A 13,681-nucleotide genomic window follows, 5' to 3' on the forward strand; every position below is an offset into this window, starting at 1 on the left:
CTTGAAAGCAGCTGTGGGACCCCAGACCCACAGCGGCCTCACCTGCCCAGGATGTTCACACAGAGGCGGTGGCAGCAAGAAAAATGAACCAAATCAAAGTGTGTGTTCTCCCTCCCCAACTCAGGCACAGCAAGCAAACACATTCCCCAAAAATGGTGTATTTAGAAACTCACCCTGGAGAAAATGGGATTCCTGATTCCTGACTCGTGCCCCCACCCAGCCCAAAATATGGGCTCCCCAGCAAGGCTAAAGAGCTTTCCAAAACTTCTAGCAGCCAAGAATAGGGGCCGTTTGGTGATGGTGGGGAGCCCCTTCCCACATACAAAAATACTGGCCTTGTCAATTTGTCATTCCACATCACCCAAAATGGTGCAGAGACCCTCCCACCCCACCCCACCTTTTAGGAAAGAAGACCCTCCTGGCACCTGCTGGGGGCGGGGCAATTTTCCCAAATATTCTGCCCCAAGGACCTGGGAGGCCTATGTTAAAACAGCTTGCAATTCGTGTTTTAAAGTCCTCTCCTTGGCCTGAAGTAGCTGGGATGGGGAGCAAAATAGGAGTAAAATTGCCCCCTCCCCAGCCTGTCTGAGGGCATGGGGGGCATTTTGGGAAAATAAATTGTGAGGCTGTGCTGGGGGGGGGGGGCTCCATCATAACTGGCCTTGGGATGCTTCACGAGCTCCATCCCAACCTTTTGGGGTCTCTGGTCCCTCCTATACCACTTCTCATACGCTTTCCTCTGCAGCTCAGCGGAAACCAGACCTTTGCCTGGGAGGGAGGAGGTGGGAACAGGTATGGCTGTGACTGTGGTGGCAGCACCCCAGAAACAAGGCATCAGTCCTGAGACAGCATGGGGACACACCAGTAGGTCATTGGGGTCAGGCATCCTTCTCCTCCCTGAGTCTTTTGTCTGCAGCCAGCTGGATGGTGCCTTTCTCCTCCTTGCTGGCTGCACCACCCCGGCATTGTACCATGGCTGGTCAACAACAAGCACTCGGGTCACCTTGGACATGGAGGAAAATCTGTTCAACAATCTCGGAAGGAGAAAAATGCAACGTCTGGAAAGTGTGGGATAAGCAGAGAGGCCTAGCTCCCTGGCCTGGGAAAGGAAAAGTAACAGCTAAGGGAAAGGCACCATTACAGAGAAGTCTGATGGGGTGCCAAATGGATCGGCTGGCTTGAATCGTTCCCCTTCATGCCCCCAAGTGCAGGGATCAGGAAAGCTCTACATTTGCACTGCAGCAGCTAGAACATGGGAGTAGCAGTCCAAACTGAAAACTTTCCTGTGCTCTGGCAGAGATTTCCTGGTCCCACACCCACCATTTAGAGACCCCCACTCCCCTTTCTCCTTCCTGTCTCAACCCAAATTGGAACCGTTTCACTGATGTACAGCCTTCAAGTTTGGAACCCCCACCACACATCTCCAGGAGGGCAGGAGGGTCTCCCAGAGCCAGCTGTTCAACCTCAATATGAGCCAGTCCTCTGAAAGCAAATTGTTTGATCCCGAAGGTCAAGCGCTGGCCAGCCAACCCTCCTGCCTTTGACTGAGCAAGATAAGAATTTGGTCCAGCAGGAAAGTCTCTTCAGGTCCATGTCACACAAAAGTCCAGCTTGCTTCTCAGGCCAGCTTCCAGCAGCAGAGGCAGAGCAAGGCAGGGTCACTGGCAGAGGGCTTTTTGGTGGAAATAGGCCTCAAAGCGGCACTGGGCATACTCCTAGGGCAGAACAGGGAAAGCCAAGTAAGATAGCCTATTCAAAGACAAGCCATGTTTGATCAGTTGATCGTAATGAATAAATAAAATAAGACAAGACAAGACCCTCCCCAGTTACTGACGTTATTAATTCAACCTGGTTTCACATCAATATTCAGGATCAAGGGGGGTGCCAACAAATCCTGTAGCCCAGATAGCCTTTTTGCAGCTCCAACTGTGTCAAGCTTACAGCTTTTTTTTCCTTTTAGATCTATTTTGCATTTCATTTCACTGCAAACATTGTTGGCTCTTCCTCAGTATGACTACCACCCAATGCAAAGCTCTGATTTACCATATTAGCCATAGGTCAGTACTAAAAATGATCATGAAGTTTGTAATACAGTGGAAAGGAGAAGCCAGGCATAGTCAAACATGCATCCTAGACTTTAGGAGAGCGGATTTCAGTAAACTTAGAGAAATATTGAGGGTGATCCCATGGTCAGAAATACTAAAAGATAAAGGAGTTCAGGCTGGATGGGAGTTTCTAAAAAGACAGATACTGAAGGCACAATTTCAAACAGTTCCAGTGAGAAAATGTGGAGAAAGAGGCCTCAGAGGAAGCAGGAAAGAGGCTTTCAAGGAGGATTTTTTTTATTTATAAAGGGTAAGAAGTAGGTTTTAGAAAGACTGAGGAGGTGCTTACTGAGGGGGAGGTGGGGGGGGAGTCGGGGGGAGAGGGGAGGGGAGATAGGGAGGGTTGAATGATGGCAGAAGGGAAGGAGGAGAGGAAAGAGATGAGCGAAAGAAGAGCAGGTGAGACGAAATGTAGGCAGAAGCCACAGAAGAAAGGAGTGGGAAGAAGAGAAATACGCCATGTTCTTGACGGGCTCTTCCTTGCTTACCCGGGGCCTTGCTACTATGGAGCCATTGAAAACTCTGCCCAGCGGGTGTTCATCAGAGGTCTCTCCTGAGTTTTGGGCCCCTGAAACGGCGCAGGAAAATGCCATGAGCCAAATTGCACGCTGGTCATTCGGGGCCCTTGCGACAGAAGGACCTTAACCTGTCTGCCCTGGGCCACCGGATCAGCCTCTATGGGACAAGAAAATGGCGCTTGGATCCTAGGAAGAAAAAGAAAAGAGAGGGACGGAGAAGTGAGAGGGAGAGAAGAGATGGGGTACAAGTGGGTTCTTCTTGGGGTGGCCCTTTGTTAACTATGAGTCTTCAGAGTTCTTTAGGGCGGAACCATGAAATGCACTATATAACTCATAGACTCATAGAGTTGAAGGGAGGACCCCACGATGGCCTGACCCAGTCCAACCCCATTCTTTCTGCCCTGCAGGAACTCATTCATCAAAGCATCCCCATTGACAGATGGCATCCAGACTCTGCTTAAAAGACCCTCAAAGGGGGGAAGGAGACTCCATCCAAATCTCATGTGATTGAGTCTGTTCCCACTGTTCAAACAGCTCTTACTGTCAGGATTGATTGATTGAACTTGATTGAAAATTTATTTATATACCGCGTTCCTATGTCACGGCGGTTTTACAAAAACAAAATGAAAATTGAAAATACAATACAGTACAGGATTACAGATTCTCCTCCTGGAGAACGCGCTCCGGCGGCAAGGACGGTCTCGGGCAGTTGTGAAAGCGGCGGGCGGGGCAGTCCAGTTACTCAGTTAGGAGGAGGGCCTCTTTCCGGGCCCCTGATGGTTACTGGGCCCGCCTTCTCTCTTCCTCACATGGCCGGAAGAGGGCCGCCGAATGTTGATGGGTTGGTGGAATTCCTGTTCCTGTACGGTTGCATGCCTCTGTAGTTTGGAGCAGCGACAACACGCTTGCGCCTCCTGCAAACATTGACATCTTCCCATATTTAAATCGGAATGGAGACACCTGGCTTAAGGGACTTATACTGTGAAACGGATAATAATCTATGAGTTCTAGATTAGCCCACAAGTTGCATGTGAGTCTACAGTTGACGAAGAGCAGACCAAAAAGGCCAATGCGATTTTAGGCTGCATCCATTAGAAGTATAGTCTCAAGAGAATTTATAGTGGCCACTCTATTCTGCCTTCGCTCAAGCTCCACCTGGGAATCCGCCCCCAAATGGTGTCCCGTTGGGCCAAAATATTCAAGAAGGACATGAGACATTGGAGCCTGTCTCCAAAGGAGGGAAAGTTAAAATTGGTGAAGGGGTTCTGGAATAACCATGAAGCCCTATGAGGAAAGACTTAAGGCAGTGGGGATGTTTAGCTGGATGAAGAGAAGAGCAGGCTAAGAGGTGATATGATAGCCCCTGTTTCAATATTCGAGGGATTGCCCTATAAGATGGAGGCAAGCTGTTTTATGTGCTCCAGAGAATAGGACCCCATGGAGAAATGGAGGCAAGAGTAAGGAAAAGGGATTCCAGCTCAAACATTAGAGTAATAGGGCTTTTGTACAGTGGAACACACTCCTTCCTGAGAGATTGTGGTGAAGTCTCTTACTTTAGTTGGTCTTAAACAGGGCTGCATGGCCAGCTGGTCTGTCAATGGGCCTGCTTTGTAGAGGTTCCTGCTGGCAAGAAAGAAGGCGGTTGGACTGGATAAGGCCTTGGGTTCTATGACTCCTCTCCTCCCCATCTTTTCCTTTCCCTGCGGCCCCCATGGGGGCTTCCTTCACGTCATGGTCATCGTATTAGATGAAAGAAGATAGCTTTTTAATTTTTTCGGAAGAAAAAGGTGTGGGGCGAGTAAAGGGGGGATCCTTTAATTACCGACAAAGAGGACATATCTCTCTCGTACAAGCTTCTCAGGGCTGGTCTCTTGCATGGGTCACCTGTGGTTGTGGTGAACTCTGAAATATGGACAGGAAAAGCATATCCATCGTCATCATAATCATTTTCTCCCTCGTCACAGTAAGAGAAGGCAGAAAAGACAAGAAAGAAAGAGGGAGGAAAGGAAGATAGGAAGGACGGACGGAGAAAGAGTAGAGAAGGGGGAAAGAAGGGGAGAAAATGTAGTTAGAGAAAGAGAGGAAGCAAGGAATAAGAAAGAAAGGAGGAGGGGGGAGCGAGAGGAGGGTTCAAGGAAAAGGAAAGGAAGGGGAAAAACGGGACGGGGGAAGGAAGCAAAAGAAAGAGAATGAATGAGAGTGGGCGGGACGCAGTTGGAAAAGAACTGGAGGTGAAAAATACGCAAGGAAAGAAGGGAGGGAGCAATGAAAGGGAAGCCGCAAGAGGAGCAAGTAAAAAAGGACGGGAAAAGATGAAGAGGGGAAAGGAAGGGAAAGGAAGGAAGGAAGGAAAAAGGCAAAGTAAGAAAAAAGGAAGCAACGAAAGAAGGCAGGAAGGAAGGAGGGGATGGCGGCGTGCTAGACGGGAAGGAAGGAGGACGTGGAAGGAAGGAGACGGAAGGAAGAAGGAAAAAAACATGAAATATTGGGACCAGAATGATGGTATGAAAAGAACGCTTCTGGGAGACATACCTAAGAAGTTACCCTGTCCCCACTCGGGCCACAGGATTGGGTCTACCCGCAGGAGCTGGATCATGGCTTTTTTTTTTTTTTTTTTTGCCCAAATCCTCTAAATAACGATCAGTGAAAGATAGAAACAGGGGACACCAAAGGGTTGGCCTTTGGGCGTGGGCCTGACCTAAAAAGCCTCTCCCCCCAAAGAGTTATTCACCTTCTCCCCATCTTTTCCTTCCCCTCCCTGCTTCCATCTCTTCCTCTTTGTTTCCTATCAAGGGAAAAGAGACTGCGTTTAGTTTGGACAGTGCTCTCATACAAGAGGGAAAAAGGGAGGAAGAAAGGACTTTATTACATTCCTATCAAAGGGGAAGGCTCTCTGTCTCAAGCTTTTCCATCTCATCCTTTTGGGGCTTTGCGGCTAGCAACATCCACGGGAAAGGAAAAGGTTTCGTGGCAGCCTGAAGCAAGGAGAGAGACAATGAAGGCGAGCCAGGGAGGAAGAAGGTGGTCCCTGGCTGTCCTTCACGCGTGGCCTTCTGCTCTTTGGCCTCACTCACTTCGACGCAGCCTCTTGGGGTCAGGCTTTGGTCCGTGTAGGATGCTTGATATGTTCCCGGAAGGAAGGCCTTTGCATGGAAGCAAAGAGGAGATAGAGAGAGACGCATGAAGGAGGCCAGGGAGACGATAAGAAAGGGGTGCCCTGACTAGGGTTGCAATACCTATCAGGACGCCAGACCGAGGGTACAACTGTAGGACAACTGTTTCAAATCTAGGACAACCCCCCTTTTTTTAACTGAGGACTCCCACCGCCCTTCCCGGCTACAAGGAGACCACGAGAAACTCCTTAAAGGGCCAGGAAGGGACACGGGGCGTCCCTCCATTTAATAAAAAAGGGTCCTACATAATCAAAAGGGTCCCCTCTTTCCTGGCCTCTTACGGAGCCAAGACCAGGAAGAGAGGGAAGCCGGCGGCTCAATCCTTCTTCTTCCCGGCCTTTAAGGGTCCAGCCTCTAAAGGGCCAGGAAGGCGTGCGGGGCCGGCCTTGATCGCTGCCCCTGGCCCCTGCTACGCCTTGGAGGTGCGTTGCAGAGGAACCCGTCCCCTTGGCCAGCTGGCCAATGGCCGGCTGGCAACAAAGCAGGGGGACAAGCTCCTGTTTCAGAGGCCTGCCGCGTGGGGGCTGGGACCAATGCATTGCTGGGGGGCCAAACCGGAACCGTGACACGGGAGGGGCCTCCAAAAGCGTGCTTTTCCCGGCGGGCCACCAGGGTTATGGCATCCCTAGCCCTGACTGTCCTCCCCACAGCTTGGCCTCTGACCTTTGGCCTTCACTCACTTCGAAGCAGCCCTTGGGGGTCAGGCTTGAGTCCGTGTTAGGTTGCTTGAAATGTTCCTTGATGGCTGGAAAGCAATGGAAGCAAAGGAGGGAAACAATGAAGGAGAGCCAGAGGAGAAGAAGAAGGGCGCCTGGCTGTCCCTCCCACCGCTTGGCCTCTGCCCTTCGGCCCTTACTCACTTTCATGCTGGTCCTTGAAGGCCAGGCATGGTCAATGGAGGAGGGCCTGAGTCCTGAGTCCAGGGCCAAGGAGCCTCAGAGAAAGCCGCCGTGGTCTCCAACGGCTCGGGTTCTTCAGAATGGAGTCAAGCAGGTTCCCAGCAGGATACGAAACCTTTGTGAGGGAAAGCAAGGCTAGATAGAGGGTTTCTCCTGGGCTTTGCAACAGGCCTCGCCTGGAAAGACAAAGAGCCCTCCTTCCGACCTCTATCTTGAGGGGGAGAGAGCGGCAGGCCAGCGGCAACAGGCCTCGCCTGGAAGACAAAAGATGCCCTCCTTCCTCCCCAGGGTTCCTCCAAGGGGAAGCGTGGAGGAGAAGAAGGCCACTCTAGTAGAGAGGGAAGGGCGGTTGGGGCAGCAAGCAGGCAGTTCAGCGCACCCCTAAGTCCACCTCCAAAACCGGCCCCCAAGTCTGGGGAGGCCATGTAGAGCAACCTCACCCACAAGCCAGGCCCTGTCCCAGCCCAGGCTGCACTTGGGCAGCGATACGGACCGGACCCCATTGCGGTGGCTCCGGTTGAAGGACGACCACAACGTTGTCCTGAGTGTTGCCCCCGACACATTATAGAGTGGCTCTGTGCCGCCCAGGAAGTAGAGGCCCGGGCACAGTCAGCATCCGCACGCGTCTCAAAAAGTGGGCAGCAATCCTGCCAGGTATCTGCAAGGAAAAGTGGGGCAAGTCAGGTCACCCCACTGGCCCCAAGTCCCAGTTTTCCATGCTTTCAAAATGCCGGTTCCCTTCTCCTCCCACATTCCAGCTTTGTCCTCAGCTTACTTTAACTGCTGCAAACTGCGTGCTAAATGCAAAGTTGTTTGCATTCAATGAACATGCGCAGAGGAAGAAAAGAAAAGAGAGAGAACCGTGTCTTTTCCCATCCGGCCCAGGCAAAAGCATACTGCTGCAGGCAGCACTCTTAGCTTGTCTATTTTCTGTGGATATAACTGATTAACACTACTCATCCCTCCATATTTGCAGCTTTGATATTTGCAGATTTGATTAATTCAGAGATTTGATTAATATGTCTCTCTAGGAATATCTCCAGTCCTCCAGTGCAACTCTATGGTCAACTTTAAACGTTGCATTGAAAGACCTAGAGATTCCTAGAGAGAACCACTCTACTAGGCCTTTTGTATCTCCTCCAGGGCAGTTTATGGTCAGTGTCTGTCAGACCACAGAGCTGACCACAGAGTTGCGCTGGAGGACCTAGAGATAACTAGAGAGGTGTCCTCTCAGTAAAAAAATGGTGTTTTGTTATTTGTGGTTTTCTTATTCATGGGGGTCTTTTTGCCCCTAACCCTAGTGAATATGGAAGGACAAGCATATTGTCATCCTGAACACATCCTGTGTTATTTAGGTCTTATCTGCACTACAGAAATAATGAGCTTGACATGCTTTAACGCCATGGCTTCATGCTATGAAATCCTGGGATCGGTAGTTTTGTGGGGCACCAAAGCTCTTGACAAAGAAGGCTCAATATGTCACAAATCTACAAATCCCAGGATTCCACAGCCATTGCCCCCTAGCAGTTAAAACGGTATCAAACTGCATTATTTCTGCAGTACACCAGACCTGTTCTGGTTTCATCTGTGAGATGTTGGAGGCTATGCAAAAGAGAAATTCCGTGAATCCATAATGGATTGACTGGTCTTATTCTTGCACCAATCTTCCAGTGCGCCGCCCTGATCTCTTTCACGCTCTGTAATTATAGCAGTATGGTTTCACATATAAGTGCCGCGGGGCTGCCGACTCTGGAATCCTGGGATTTGGAGTCTGGGAAAGCAGTAGATTTCTCTCTGCAGAAGAATGCTACCTCCCCACATAACTACAAATCCCAGGAGCCCAGAGGATGGAGCCATGGCAGTCATATGAATCATATTGCTATAATTGTGTGTGATGTGGAAGACAGCACTGCTTTCTTTTGTCCTCATGGTTGGGGGGTCCTTTGCAGGCCAACCCATCTCCCAGTCTCCTGGCATGCTGGCTAGAGGATAATGGGGAATGCAGTCCAGAAAAAGAAACGTCCCCGCAGAAGGTCGCCAGCCTCTTGCCATGCGTCGTTTGGCGGCCAGTTTGGGCCATGAGGGCCCTTTAAGGACCATCTCGCGGGGGGAAGTTGTTGGAGGAGAGGAGAACCTGCCAGGTTGAGAGCGGCGGGGTTAATAAAAGCCGGGGAGGAAAACCGGCACCCCTCACCGACCACGCCCCCCTTCTGCCGTCCACGCCGCGTGACACTGCCGCCCGCTGTCCGCCGTCGCCACGGACTCGCACCTCTTGGGGTGGCGGGCGGCCTCCTCCTGGGGTGTCGGATGGGTGCCGCATTCTTTTCTGCCGCCACCGCCCCGCGGGAGTTGCCGCCCACGGCATCTGGGGAAACCATCCGCAGTTGCGGAAAACTGGTGCAAACTGACGCAAACCCTTCCATCGGGCGTGGGAGGCTTGGGTGTAGCTAGGAGCCACGAGGATTGCCTGTAGGCTGGCTTGTCCCTCTGCTCCACTTAGCTGCCATAGATGGGTTGGGGGTGAGTTTATGGGTATGCTGGGGATGCCTGGGGCCGGGAGATGACACTCTTGGAGGGCTGGAGCTCCACATTGAGGTTGTGTGGGGCAGGGGGAGGTATGGTGCTATGTGGTGGGAGAAAAGAAGGGACTTGCGTTCCAGGGGAAAGGGCGTGATCGCTAGCATCATCATCTATCTCACCTTCCTGTCCCCTCCAACCTGAACGGACCTGCGGGTCTATCCTAAACCGTGTCCCCCAAACCCCTGTCGCTGCTCCTGTGCAATGCCAGGTCTATTAATAAACAAGGAACCACATCCTCTCAAGGACTGCATTGGATGGACTCGAAGTTGGCACCGTGCACTTGCATTACCCGACGACCTGGCATGGGGCCTGAAGGGGAGTTCTGTGTGTTATGGCTCCTCAGGCCCTGCCAATTGCTGGGTTACTCGGTGAAGGACCACGCAGAAGGTTAGGTGTGGTGGGTGGTGTGTGTGTGTGGCATTGGTAATCTATAGGGGAAACACGTTTGTACCTTCTATCAGGAACCACATCCGACAGACACTCCTATATCGAGTTGTATTTACCTGACCCCTAAAGGCCAGGGTACCAGTGTGGGGATCTCTGTTAGGGTTGATCAGGCCCACCCCCCCCTGCATTCAGCGGACTCCCTTAACGAGCTGACACAGCTGGTCGCAGAGCGTGACTGTTGGGATCGACGCCCCAGGCTATCTCGTCCTGGGGTTGGACTTCAACATTCCTCCCTCACGGCCAGCTACGTTCCACCCGGTGACGGCTCGGAGAATTCATGGAGACCATCGACCGGCCATCTGGGCCTGTACCCCAGCTGATACAGCGGTCCCACGGCTACTGAGCGGGCGGGTCAAGTACTCTCGTCGATCATGGTTCCTCTGTTCGGATGCGGAAAAATCCATGGGCTGGAAATAGACCTAATATTTCCCCCCCCTGTCATGGACGTGATCATTTCCTGGTAGAGGTGAAAATCACAGGCCTTCTACCCCAGATTTTTTTCCCCCCCTCGGGTGGTGGTGGACCTGTTCAGGATGGTCCACCTCGAAGCGCTGATGAAGGACCCTGAGATGGTTCCGATCAGAAGCCTTAGAGGGGCTCACGGCTTGGAAGATGGACGGCGCTACTTGTTGATGCCCTCACCGGTATCTGGACTATACCGGCCTTTACACGGGCTCTATATACACAGGATCGCTCCCAAAGCCGCCCTCTCAGGCCCGACTTCCACAACGTACAGCCCTGGTATTACGGATACGATCTCAGCGGGCAAGGAAGCGGGTTCTTGCGACGCGCTTAGAGAGTACCGTTGGCGGGGACGAAGGAAAGGAAACTGGGAACACCTTTGACTTAGGACAAGGCTCTCCTAGACCAAACTGTTAGAGAGACTACGGAGAGGCAATACGAGATCAACAAAGAACTGTTCTCATTGGTGCTCGTATTGCGTCCCGCTGCTGGAATCTGCGTCGCGGCAGAGTTCAGGCATAGTTGCTCAGGGTGGTCAGGGAGCTGACTTCTCAGCTCCCTTCCCCTTGCCATGCAACCCAGACTACCTTGAACCTTCTACAGGCCTGTATTCTGTATTGTTTTTAACAGACTTTTTTGCAGGATAATAAACCTCTCCGTATAAGCGAATGGTCCTGAACACAACTGACATGTTATGGCAAGAACCTAGGGTAGATAGTGGTGCTTACAGGAGCCTCTCTGCGGACTATGTTACCACTGGATCATCAGTTTGCGTTGGTGAGTACCGGAGTATGTTGGACAAGATCCTCGGAAGTGTTCGGAAACACAACCTGCTCTCTTGATCCCTGTCCCCTCATGGTTAGCGGCCCAGGGGGGGAACCGGCGGTACACTTTATTGCTACGCCGGATTATTAACAATCATTCTTGGACGGGAGAGGGCATATTTCCATCCTGGAACTAAAAATTGGCCATAGTAAAACTCTTATTAAACAAAAAGACCCTCCCTCAGACCCCCTGGTTCATAATAATTATCGGCCCTGTTTCGTCTGACTACCATTTTTGGGAAAGGTAGTTGATTGAGAGCGGCGCGTTTTTTGCGATCCAGCTTGCAGGCTGGTCTTGGATTGACAAAACGGATATATCTGGAACCCATTTCCAAACTGGCTTCCGGGCGGGGTTTACGGGGTTGAGTTTGAGGTGACGACGTGCCATGGTTCGCCTTGGTCGATGATCTCCGTACTGGGGCACTCGACAGGGGAAGCTGCGTCCTGCTGGTGCTCCTTGGACATCTCAGCGGCTTTCAGATACACATCAGGGAACCATGGTTCCTTATGGGACGCCTGGCAGAGGTGGGAAGTCGGGGGGCACTGACGACTCCGATTGGTTCCAGGTAACTACCTACTCATTGGGAGGTGTCCCAGATGGTCGCAGCTGGGAGACGTGTGCTCTGAGAGAGGCCCCTTTAAAACACTGGCTTGGTATCCCTCAAGGGGCCACTTCTGTCTCCACATGCCATATTAAACCATTTAACATGAAACCGCTGGGCATGAGATCATCCGGAGACATGGGGGACCTGGGGGTTATCAGTACCGCTGATGGAAACCCACAATAATCTTTCTATCTATGTCTCCGAACTGATGCGTGGATAGTGCCGGAGGGGATGTGCGTCCTCTTCTCTCTGTGGCCTGTCTTGGAGATTCAGTAATGGGCTGGCATGAGGGAAAAAACCCGAAACCGGACTCAAACTTAAATTCCAGAAGGGAAAACGGAGGGATGCGGTTACTTAGTGATAGGTTTCCCTGCGCTCCAGGAATGGCGGTGGTTTCCACTGGTCCTGAACGGGTGGTCACGCTCCCTGTGACAGGACTATCCGTGGCGCAGTTCTGGGGGGTGACTTTCTTGGACTCGTCGCTTACATTTGACTGCCTCACGGTGTGGTGAATGCGAACGGTTCAAGAGTCACCTGTCACTTCAGATTCGGCTGATCCGCCAGCCTGCCGCCCATACCTGGCACCAGAAGGGACCATTTGAAACGGTCTATTAGGTAGTACATGACTCTTGGGTCCCACATTCGAGACTGGATTTCTTGCAATGTACTTCTACCATGGTGGCAAACATCACTTATACCAAACTCGGAAGCTACAAATGGTGCAGAATATCTGGGGGGACGTGCCCCGGGCGCGTGTATCATGGTGCCCCCTAGGACCCAGCCATATAACACCGGTTCTCAAGGGACACTCCATTGGGCTGCCCATTACGCTTCCGACGCGTCACATATCAAGGGTGTGGTGATCCAACCTCTAAAAAAAATGCCCCTTAAATGGCTTGGGCCCAGGACTACTCCCTAAGGGATACCGTCTCTCCCGCTTTACATTCGCGCATCGCACCCTCAAGCAAACGTCGTGTGCAGCAACTCACTGAATGGTGCCTCTGGGGCCAGCATTACGCCACTCCACCACGACGAGAGAGGACCATTTTCACACAGCTGCCCCAGCCCTTTGGAACAACGTCTGGCCCCACAGAGCTCCGACTCATTCTACCACCCCTGGCCACTCAATTTACGGAGATGACCTCACAAACCTTCATATTCCAGGCAGGCATTACCCAAGAATAAATATCTCTGTGGGCTCCCTCCTCTTCGTGGGCCATGAGGTTGGGCTATTTGGGGCTTTTATTTGTTAGCCTTTGTAACCGCTACTGTAATTTATTATGGTTTTTTTAAAAACTTTCTGTCTGTATGTTGATTGTATTTTAACCCTGCTTGTTGACGCCGCCCTGATCCTTTGGAAGGTCGCGGCTTGATAAAAATAAAAAATTTTATTATTTTATTTATTATTATCTTCATTGCCCTTATGGCAAAGACCATGCAAGCTGCTTGGTTTCTGGTTTGTTTTATCTACAAATTTTACTCTCTGCTGCATCTGTTTACCTTTTTGTTGCACTACTGTTCTCATGCAGATAATTTTATTGACATTTTCATGTGTTTGGTTTCTTCTCTTATCTGTCTGTCAATTGCCCAGCAATGGGGTCTTATGAGACAACCAAACGAGTACAGAATATAGTAGATGGGTGTGTTGTTGTTTTGTGCTTTTGTAAACACACAATTACCCCAAAGGCTTCCAGATCCCATCAGATCTTGGACCAGCTAAACACAGGTTCTTACCCTGACTTACTCTTTGGATCGCGGTAGTGCGTGCCAATGCACCCAGTGCTTGGAGGGCAATTGCTTTCAGAGGAAAGAAAGAAGTGGGCAAAAACCACCTTACCCCCCGAGTCGGTATTCCTTTCGCCTAAGAAAAATCCTTATGACGAAAATTACCATTCATATGGCTTGCCAAATTAAATCGACAGGTCGTCCAATGAAAGGACATACACACATGCACACATACATAGTAATCATAGAATCCATAGAATCGTAGAGTTGGAAGAGACGCAAGGGCTGATCCAGTTCCAACCCCATTCTTCTGCAGCCGTGAAATCACAATCAAAGCACACCC

At 51.1% G+C, this 13,681-nt stretch overlaps 1 protein-coding gene across 1 annotated transcript in view; it reads right to left on the reverse strand.

Moving 5' to 3' along the window:
- Positions 1-1,658: 1,658 nt before the first annotated feature.
- LOC121930806 (kelch repeat and BTB domain-containing protein 11-like) overlaps positions 1,659-13,681 on the reverse strand; it is a 16,993-nt gene continuing 4,970 nt past the window's right edge. The window contains exons 5-8 of the mRNA XM_042467694.1: positions 7,171-7,353; positions 6,477-6,541; positions 6,078-6,266; positions 1,659-1,715 (exon numbers count right to left, since the gene is read on the reverse strand). Coding sequence (XP_042323628.1) covers positions 1,659-1,715; positions 6,078-6,266; positions 6,477-6,541; positions 7,171-7,353 — 494 coding nt within the window. The remainder of the gene's footprint in view (positions 1,716-6,077; positions 6,267-6,476; positions 6,542-7,170; positions 7,354-13,681) is intronic.

The sequence above is a fragment of the Sceloporus undulatus genome, chromosome 5, assembly GCF_019175285.1.
Source record: "Sceloporus undulatus isolate JIND9_A2432 ecotype Alabama chromosome 5, SceUnd_v1.1, whole genome shotgun sequence".
Lineage (NCBI taxonomy): Eukaryota > Metazoa > Chordata > Lepidosauria > Squamata > Phrynosomatidae > Sceloporus > Sceloporus undulatus.